This window comes from Sinocyclocheilus rhinocerous, unplaced genomic scaffold (assembly GCF_001515625.1).
Source record: "Sinocyclocheilus rhinocerous isolate Xijiao unplaced genomic scaffold, SAMN03320098_v1.1 scaffold1126, whole genome shotgun sequence".
Taxonomy (NCBI): Eukaryota; Metazoa; Chordata; class Actinopteri; order Cypriniformes; family Cyprinidae; genus Sinocyclocheilus; species Sinocyclocheilus rhinocerous.
The window spans coordinates 187091-197494 of record NW_015630071.1 but is presented as its reverse complement, the minus strand read 5'-3'; the positions used below and the strand labels follow the sequence as shown (position 1 = coordinate 197494).

Below are 10404 nucleotides of genomic sequence, written 5' to 3'. Positions count from 1 at the left end.
TAGTAGTAGTAGTAGTAGTAGTAGTAGTAGTAGTAGTTTATTATGATTTTTTTTTTTTTTTAGTAGTAGTAGTAGTAGTAGTAGTAGTAGTAAGTAGTATTTAATCAAATTATAGAAATTAAATAATTAAAAAATATCACTGCAATACAATTGAACTGTAAAGTATTTCATAATACTTTTAATTTATATAATAATAGTTATAATAATTTTATATAACAACAGTAAAATTACATTACAAATATTTATGGTTGTTGTTTTTCTTTGCTTTCAATCATTAAACCATAGAGCTTTTATTTTGGAGGAAAACCAGAGGGAAACTTCTATTTTGAAATGTTTCTCTTTGTTGACAACATTTATAAATGCTTCTTATTACAATTCTGGAAAGATGTTTGTCGCATGTTGCATTTTCAAATGCACATTATAAGCGACTCGCAGAGCTGGAGTTCATGTGGAGCTGCATTTAACACTTACCTTTCAGCGTCAAAAAATTGCGGTGTTTGGGTAGAAGACACAAGTTGAAAAGAAACTAGAGTTTTTCCCCATCCTAAATGACTCACAAGAACAATCACGACTAAAGCAACTTTGATTCTTGTCAGGGTGTCGTTATTCAGGTCTGATGTGTTCTTTCCTCTTTCAGAAGAATGACGGCCGCTTCACTGTTATTCAGCTGGTGGGCATCCTGAGAGGGATCGCGTCCGGAATGAAGTATCTATCCGACATGAGTTACGTTCACAGGGATCTGGCAGCACGGAACATCCTAGTGAACAGCAACCTGGTGTGCAAAGTCTCAGATTTTGGGATGTCCAGAGTGCTTGAAGACGAGCCAGAAGGAGCGTATACTACCAGGGTAAGAGTGTGTCTATGTTTTGACATTAATTCATACACAATTTTACATTCATATTATCATATATACAATCAAGTAATTATTATTTCAGACATATTATGGCTAGTTCATTTATTTTTGCTCCACCAATGAAACAGAACAGTTCAATGTAGGAACAAGACAAGCAGCGTGACAAAAAGTGATGTTTTCAGTGTTATTTTTGTATTATTAATATAGTATTACAGTATTTAATATTTTTAATTAGTTTTTTTAATTTTCATTTTAGTGTAAGCTTAAGTAATTTTGTTGTGTTTTGTCATTTTTAGTTGTTTTTTTAAGTCTATTTAATTTAATTTTTTATTTCAGCTTTTAGTTTTTCAGTTTTAGTCATTTTAGTACTAAATGAAAACTAAATTATTTTTTATTTTATTTCAGTTAACATTTATTTAATAATTATTCATATTTTTATAATAAATTAGAGATAGATAGATAGATAGATAGATAGACAGACAGACAGAGACACAGACAGACAGATAGATAGATAGATAGACAGACAGACAGACAGACAGATAGAGACACAGACAGACAGATAAACAGACAGACAGACAGATAGATAGATAGATAGAGACACAGACAGACAGATAGATAGACAGACAGACAGATAGATAGATAGAGACACAGACAGACAGATAAACAGACAGACAGACAGATAGATAGATAGATAGATAGATAGATAGATAGATAGAGACACAGACAGACAGACAGACAGACAGATAGATAGATAGATAGATAGATAGATAGATAGATTTTATAATGAGATGTTATTATTGTCAGTAACATGAACCTGTCAATCACAGGGAGGGAAGATCCCAATCCGCTGGACGGCTCCAGAAGCCATCACATACAGGAAGTTCACCTCAGCCAGTGATGTGTGGAGTTACGGCATCGTCATGTGGGAAGTGATGTCATATGGTGAACGACCATACTGGGACATGAGCAACCAGGATGTGAGTGGCACTGTACCACAAATCTAATGAATTACGTATGCTTGTCATGCCTTCAGCGCTGGCGTTCCCATGGTACACTTTCCAGAAATGCATGCAAAGTAATTAATACTCGGCTTTATCATGCTATTGTGTGCCATGCCAAGTTATACAAACCAAATGAATGCCGTAGATCAGCAAGATCAGCCATTCATTTCCTCTCCCCTGTTTCCTAGGTGATAAAGGCAATAGAGGAAGGCTACCGGTTGCCGCCGCCCATGGAGTGTCCGCTGGCTCTGCATCAGCTCATGCTGGAGTGCTGGATGAGGGAACGAGCGGACAGACCCAAATTCAGCCAGATTGTGAACATGCTGGACAAACTCATACGCAATCCTGCCACGCTCAGGAGGACGGCAGGAGATGCCAGCAGGTGAACATGCACACTTACACAGACTCACACAGAGATTTCCATTCACATTTTTTATTGCTATTTTGGGTATATTTTGGTACAAGTCCTAAAATATGTGTTTGGCTAATTCCTAATTCCTAAATTCCCTTATGAACTTGTATTAGGTTTTTCTATTCTTCTGGAGACATTTTCAGAAATTTAATCTTGACAAGAAGCTACTTATAATTGCTGTAATCTGTAATATTTCAAAATGCTCAATTTCATCTGCTATTGTGTTTCAGAATGCATTTAGTCTATTTTTTAAGAAATCTGTTCAGCAAGGATACATTACATTGATCCAATGTGACAGTAAAACATTTATAATATTGGAAAAAATCTCTTTTTCAAATAAATGCTGTTCTTACATTAATTAAAATTCATTAAAAAAAAAGATAATAAAAAATGTGTCCTGGTTTCCACAAAAAAATATGTAGAACATTAATAATAAGAAATGTTTCTTGCAGCAAATCAGCATATTAGAAAGATTTCTGAAGCATCATGTGACACTGAAGACTAGAGTAATGATGCTGAAAATTCAGCTTTGATCACAGAAATAAATTACATTTTAAAATATTTTCAAATAGAAAACAATTATTTTAAATTGTAGTAATATTTCATATTTTTACAGTTTTTAGTGTATTTTTAATTAAATAAATGCAGCCTTGATGAGCATGAGAGACCCCCAACCCCTCACAGAAAACTTTCTGCATTTTTACAATTTCAAAAAAACTTTGTTTACTTTATTTTTATACCAGTTTTACAAATGAGGAGGTCCCTAAATTGAGGTTTTTGGCGATTTTGTCAGGTCTTGCTCACTTTTGGGTACAAATTTGTCCCCAAAATGATGGTTAAGTAGATACAAACACACAATTCTGACAAGTTAATTTTCTCTGGGTAAAAATGTATTCTCTAATGTTGTCGCCCTCAGGCCCCACCCCTCCACACTTCACCACGCCCCCTCTGAAGGCTCCGCCCCCTCTTTGGGTTCTGTGGAGGAATGGCTGAAAATCATTGGACTTGAGCAATACAGAGAAGACTTCAGCACAGCAGGATTCTGCAGCTTAGAAAGCGTCTTACCCATGAGTCACGAGTGAGCACCACTTTAACACATTACACAGCCAATTACACATCCTGATGAGCTTGAAGATGACTTTAGCTTACCAAAACTCCCTCTTTTACAGGGATCTGGGCAAAATGGGAATCTCATGCAGTGCACATCAGAGGAAGATCCTGAGCAGCGTGCAGGAATTGTTGTCTGGAATGCATCACAGACAAGACACAAAGGTTCCTGTCTGATCTGTGACGAGGGGAAAAAACAATGCATCATGTTGGTTAACATGGATTACAAGAGGGACGGAATATTTCACATCACTCTTGCACTTTAATGAAAACAAACGGTATGAAGATCAGAGTGAATGAGCTAAACTGCACTTTTCTGGGCCTCTTTGTGCTTCTATGAGGAATTTTCTTCAAGTCTAAAGATTTTAAACTGGCATTATGCCGAGAATTAAAATGACTTAATGCATCTCTCCAGATGAGATGTTTCTGGCCCTGTCGTTCCAGGCGGCGAGGCAGAAAGTTGGGCAAGTGTCCTCCTTCTGTAAGTGGAAAGAACCGTTTCAACTAAGTGCAAACAGACTACGACGCTTTTCACCTCAGGATCTTTTCAGGATGGCCGCTCGTCATCAGCAGGAAAGAATTGTTCCCTGTGGATCAGATTTGAACATTATATTCAGATCTTTTGCCTCGGGAGATTTTGAGCCTTTGCAAACGAAACTAACAGACCTTTTGGACGGTGTGTGTTTATTTTATGAAGGCCAGATGGGAGTTTCAGAGGCATTGCTGAATGGAAAATTATATTGCTTTATTTGTTGAAAAAAAAATAAATAAATAAAGGGAATGAGGAGATAGATCCAGATAAGATTTAGTCTTAAGTTACTCATGTTCCATGTATCCAATCTTTGCATTTTTAAGTAGCAAAGTAAAAGACTCAATCTGATGGTCTTTCTTGTTTTCTTTGTCAATCTTGTTTTTTTTCTCTCCTTTTAATTTCATTTATTTCCACATCTAAATAAATGTCTGTACCATTGACTCTGCACCCAGAGATCCTACGCAAACAGCTAAATCTGTGTATAAATTGATAAAATGTTTGAAACTGCTGAGTTGAATCATTGCAAGAATGTCATAGTCACAGATATATTTTTTGAAACTTTTTTTCACTGTACATAATCTAGGATTTTGTGTGTACATAGTTTTAATGGTTTTTCTTCATGATGTACATAATACCAGCAGACGTTTCCATGTACAGCTTCTGAGTTCCCTCATTTTCTTCTTTTTTTTCTTTACATGTGTTAACAGAATGTATTTAATTATACAGTGAGCATAATATTCATGTTGGCAGTAAATTTAACATTGTAAAACAACAGTACATTTAAGAAAGGTTCGGTAACATGTTGAGGAGTCTTTTAATTTCACAGTTTCTGTATTTCCACCTTTAGGTGCACCTAACTTAAGAGCTTTATTTATGATCTTTTGTATCTAGTTCATAAAATAAAAATTCAAAGAAATTGTTTATAGTTGGCGTTCTATATTTATAATAATTAAATCCGTTATACAACATATCCACATGTCTTTACATTAGTATAAACCAAGCATGGCATTCTTTCCTCAAGTGCATGATGTTATTCTTCATACTGTACTGTACATACAGCTTGCAATGATATTAATATTGATGCATTTTTCACTTTCTTTTAAAGGGGTCATATGATGTTGCTAAAAAGAACATTATTTTGTGTATTTGGTGTAATGAAATGTGTTTAAGGTTCAAAAAACACATTATTTTTCACATACTGTACATTATTGTTTCTCCTCTATGCCCCGCCTTTCTGAAACGCATCGATTTTTACAAAGCTCATCGGTCTGAAAAGCGAGGTGTGCTCTGATTGGCCAGCTATCCAGTGCGTTGTGATTGGCCGTATCTCAAGCATGTGACGGAAATGTTACGCCCCTCACCATACTGTGATGCCCTGTCCGGACGGATGTCATCATTGGCAAATTCTTTAAATATGAAAACGTACAGTCTGTGAGTCAGAACTGCCAGCATTGTAGTCTACTCTCCCAGGATCAGGAAACAGTCCTCCATAAAATGTGCTGCACACATCTGAATATTTGGGTTAAACTGTTCTGGAACAGTGTTGTAAATACAACTTAACCTTGGATTTGAGACTTTAGTCTTTGCAACTTTACAGATCTTCTTTATGCACCAAGAGCTTGTAACACTCCAAAGAGAAAGGAAAAATTTTAATCGCATCATATGACCCCTTTAAAGGGTTCTCTTAAACATTTGTATTAGTGTTATTTCTTCAGTTTGTATGATGATTTGTCCAGTATCATGGAGAGCACTTTTAAATCTGACTCTTCCAAATCATTCTCAAGCAGATCAAGTTCTTTCAGGTGGGATGGATTTGATTTCAGAGCTTCGGTCAGTGCCGTCACTCCTTCATGTGTTACATTACAGTTGGACAACCTGAAGATAGAAGAGTGGATTTTCAGAAAGTGGAAAATGTAAAAAAAATATAATGGTACAAATGGTTTGGTTTTTGTGGAAATCTGATTTGGTCTTACAACTTTTACCTCAGCTTCTCTAGTGTACAATGAGGATTCTTCAGTCCGATGCAAAGCTTCTTCACGCCTGAGTCTTGTAGATCATTAATGCTCAGATCCAGATCTGTCAGACAGCAGGTCTTTGAGCTGAGAGCTGAAGCCAGAGCAGTGCAACCTTTCTCAGTGATTCCACATTTGTCCAACCTGAGACAGAAATTAAATTGTAACATATGCTTCATTTTACAACTTTTTCAAAAACTATATTTCTATATATTAACCTCAGTGTTTTCAGTCTACAGTTTGGATGCTGAAGAACAGCAGACAGCAGCTCTGCGCCCTGATCTCCAGGTCTGTTGTTGCCCAAGTCCAGTTCTCTCAGATGAGAGTTTGACCTCAGAACTGAAGCCAGAGATCCAAAACCTTCTGTTTTGATTTTGCAAGTTGAAAGTCTATAACAAGTCAAAAAGGTAAAGTTCTTAATTATACAAATTATAGTACACAATATCACTTTAAAGGAATAGTAAATCTGTCATTTACTCATGAATGAATGTTTTTTTTTTTATACAACCGTGATTTAAATGCCAACCTCAAAACAGTATCATAAAAATAATCCACATTGAAATTTTAACCAAATTTTATTTTTAGAACAGAAGTTTAAATCATTACTGAGTGAAAGTCAGCTGTTGTTTTTTTAGATATCCTCCTGGGACCCAGGCATAGACTTTTGTCCTCTGTAGAGGACATTATATTTTAGTGAATTTCTCTGAGACCCTACATGCCACAGTTTTTAGTCTGGATGTCCTGTACAGAGCACATTCAGGGCTTTTCAGAGATAACAAATGTTTGAAGGTTTGATCATAAACACTCCCTCTCCTTGATCTTTAAATACGACTGATATCCACAGAATGATCAAATTTAGCAATCTTAGGGAAATATGATATATTATTTTTTGTTTTTACGAAACAGGGCATAAATGTCATACTTGTCTTCTGTAGAGGACACCAGGACAAACATCATGTTAATCAGCCATTTTGGGGAAACACAAGTCAATAGGGAAAGAAATAATAGATAAATATTCCTATGAAATATGTGATATTCTTATGAAAATGTTGCCAAGTTATTACTCCCATTATTACACTTCTTTTTTTTTCATTATGGTTTGCCCCAAGAACACATTCATGTGCAAATTAGATGCCATGTATAGACACATTGTATAGAATGAGAATACCAATTTATGGACATTTTACGCTCATATTCCCTAAAGTACAGTAGTGTATAAACTCATTCTGTTATATCTTTCATAACATGGTTGCGAATCATCTTTGTACAAAGTTTGGCTTAAAGTAGCCTGAAACCTAAAAACTGATTGGTGAATGAAAACATAAAACATTGTTTTTGCCTATACATGCCTTTTCATGTCTATTTTTTTTTTTTATAAAATATGAATTAAATATATTTTTTCAAAAATGTTATTTTTTTTTCATTTGTTTCTTATGCTCCAACCAATGTAATGACTTACAAAAACAACAAAATTCACAAAACTCTTTTTCCTGGTTCTCAGGAGGATATAATTCTCGAATCGCGTTCACCTTTCTAAAACGCGTTGCGATTTGTCACGTGACATGTTGGGCGTCAACAGCGTCGAATAGTGGCGCCATTTTTAACTGACGCGATCGCGTTTTATATTTTGAGAACGGTAATTAATCAATAATTGCTTTAATTTCACTTTGTTCCTCACATAAAGTTATCTTATGGCTTTAGGAGACTTAAAATATTGCCTAGTAGTCATATGGAGTACAATTATGAAACATTTTTTGTGAGTGGCATTTAAAATAAACACCAATTGTTTCTCCTCATGGGGGTGAGTAAATAATTTCCATTTATGATTGAGTGAATTATTACTTTAAAGTCAACATGGATTTAAAAGTCACATATTTTTTCCTCATAATCCTTTATTAACTTAACTTTTTTGATTGACATCACCAAGGCCAATTGTTTTTTTCAATTTTTTGTCATATAGAGACTTTTATTTACCTTTTAATGAATTCCCGATGGATAAAATCAAGTTCAACCTTACATTTTCTCACTGGATATCCTGAATTGTTTTATGTTGATTTTCATAGTGACAAATGGAAGTGTTGCAACAGTAGCATTAGTAGGACAGTTCTTCTCTGCCTTGACTTTATATTGCACTTTTTAAATGAATCATCAATTCAGATATAGTTCCTTATGACCAATTAAGTTTGTTATAACTCACTTTAGTGTTTCCAGTGCACAGTGAACTTTCTCCAGAGCAGCACAGAGATGTTTCACTCCAGAGTCTCCGATGTTGTTCCAGCTCAGATGCAGCTCTCTCAGATGTGAAGGGTTTAAACTCAGCGCTGAGCTCAGGAAATCACAGCCTGCTTCTGTTACTCCACAGTTCTTCAGACTACAGAGAGAAGAGTACATATAGCCTAGTCTAGTTTCACTTGTAAACCTGAATATACAATATCTGAAGCTTAAAGAAGAAACCTACTTCAGTGATTCCAGCCTACACTTTGTGTCCTCTAGTCCAGCAGTAGGAAGAACAATAAAATCAAGATCAGGTTTACAGACATCAGAACCCCGGCTCCTCCTGACAATGGATTTATATGTTTGATTAAAACTTTTACATGTAAACAGGGCTTATATAGACATGATGTTTCTGTTTTGCTTTACTGAACACACATACAATAATGTTTTAAAGTCATAGTGTGATCTTTTCAATCCAATACAGAGTATTTCTACTCCCGAGTCCTGCAGGTTGTTATGGCTCAGGTCCAGCTCTCTGAGATTGGATATTGATGGAAGAACAGCAGAAAGCACCGCGCATCCTTTTTCTGTGATATTACAGTCATGCATCCTGCCAACACAAGTATATTATTAGCAGAAGCTATTTAGATGTTATTTACTGGTTAAATAGTGGTACTGTTGCACCAAGTATAAATAGCAACAAATATCATCTTATTTACGCTAAGTGCAAATAGTGATAGATGTTCTTTAGTGTAAATAATTGTAGTAGTTGACTAGTTGCACTAATTGTAAATAGAAACAGATTTTTTTTTAATTTAACTTCATGTCATTGACTTCATGTAAGTAAGCAACTGATTTTTCTCACCAGATCTTTTTCGACAACTTGATCACAGGAAGCAGCCAGAACACAGCCGCGTCCGATCTTCCATATTTACGAAGTTCAAAATCCTCAAACTTCTCATTTGATGTCATTAAGATGTACACCAGAGCCGACCAGAGATCTGGGGACAAAGTGTTGCTGTTCAGTTTTCCAGAGTTCAGGTAGCTTTGGATTTCAGTAATGAGGGAATGATCATTGAGTTCATTCAGACAGTGGAACAAAACAAGAGCCATTTCTGAGCAAGGGATTGTTTTTAACTTTTGCTTGAGATACTCAATAGTTTTCTCTCTTTCCAGGGAGCTGTCTGTCTTCTTCACCAAAAGCCCTTTTAACAGACTGTGATTTGACTCCAGAGAAAATCCCATGAGAAATCGAAGGAAAAGATCAAGATACCCATTCATACTTTTTAAATTTTTTTCAACTGCACACTTGTGCAAACTCAACATTGTCACCGGCGTTCCAGATTCATGTGCTTCAAGCACATTTATTCTGCTGTTGTGGAAGGAGAGGTGCACATATAGAGCTGCTAGATGTTCCTGAACACTCAGATGAACAAAGCAGAAGACTTTCCCCTGATACAAGCCAAACTCCTCTCTGAAGATCTGAGTGCACAATCCTGAGTACACTGATGCTTCTGTCACATCAATGCCACACTCTCTCAGGTCTTCCTCATAGAAGATCAGGTTGCCTCTTTCCAGTTGCTCATATGCCAGTTTCCCTAATTTGAAAATAATTTATTTGTCTTTGCTCTTCTTCTCATTGTACTTTGTGTCTTTAATGTTAATCTGTGCCATCAGGAAAGAACAGCAGGCAACCTGTTTACACGGCTTTTCCCGCGTCTTGCCAGTTATTAAAAAAAATGTTGCCGCGTAGGTCTTTAGCCGTTTTAAGCCTCATGAGACACACAAAGGCAAGAAAACAAAGACAAAAGTACAAAAGAAAGAAAACAAGGAGCAAAGTAGGCCTATGTGAATATTTCTTTTAATTTCTTTTAAGAATACCCAGCCTCAGCTAATTTGTCAGTCAGTTCCTTAAATACTCTGTTAGGCCATTTCTGACCATGCCGTCCAATTTGTCTTGAACAGACTTTTCTGACCATAACTGTAAGAATAATACTGTCTCCTCATCACTCCAGTTCACACGCTTTCCGTCTTTTGACATTTTTTACTTTTCTCTCACCGGCTGCTGTTTACACGACACGCGTTTCCTGTTACTGACGTGACATGATGAGCCTCGCTGCTCAATTTCTGGGCTGTCTGTTGCCAAGCATCCAGCAGCAACAAGCAAACACTGCTACGTTTCACACTGAACAAACTTAGCACTGCAATGCGGGGTTAACACCGCAAATGCGGTGCTAACCCTGCTCCGGGGCAGGGTCTCATAACCCCGGGCA

At 36.2% G+C, this 10404-nt stretch overlaps 1 protein-coding gene and 1 pseudogene across 1 annotated transcript in view; one reads left to right on the top strand and one right to left on the bottom strand.

Annotated features, from left to right (window-relative positions):
- Positions 1-4840, top strand: part of LOC107739924 (ephrin type-A receptor 4-like) — a 40761-nt gene extending 35921 nt beyond the window's left edge. The window contains exons 13-17 of the mRNA XM_016552176.1: positions 612-847; positions 1681-1830; positions 2043-2236; positions 3183-3344; positions 3436-4840. Of these exons, the coding sequence (XP_016407662.1) occupies positions 612-847; positions 1681-1830; positions 2043-2236; positions 3183-3344; positions 3436-3550 (857 nt within the window). The 3' untranslated portion in view covers positions 3551-4840. The remainder of the gene's footprint in view (positions 1-611; positions 848-1680; positions 1831-2042; positions 2237-3182; positions 3345-3435) is intronic.
- Positions 4841-5608: 768 nt separating this feature from the next.
- LOC107739930 (NACHT, LRR and PYD domains-containing protein 12-like) overlaps positions 5609-10404 on the bottom strand; it is a 6947-nt pseudogene continuing 2151 nt past the window's right edge.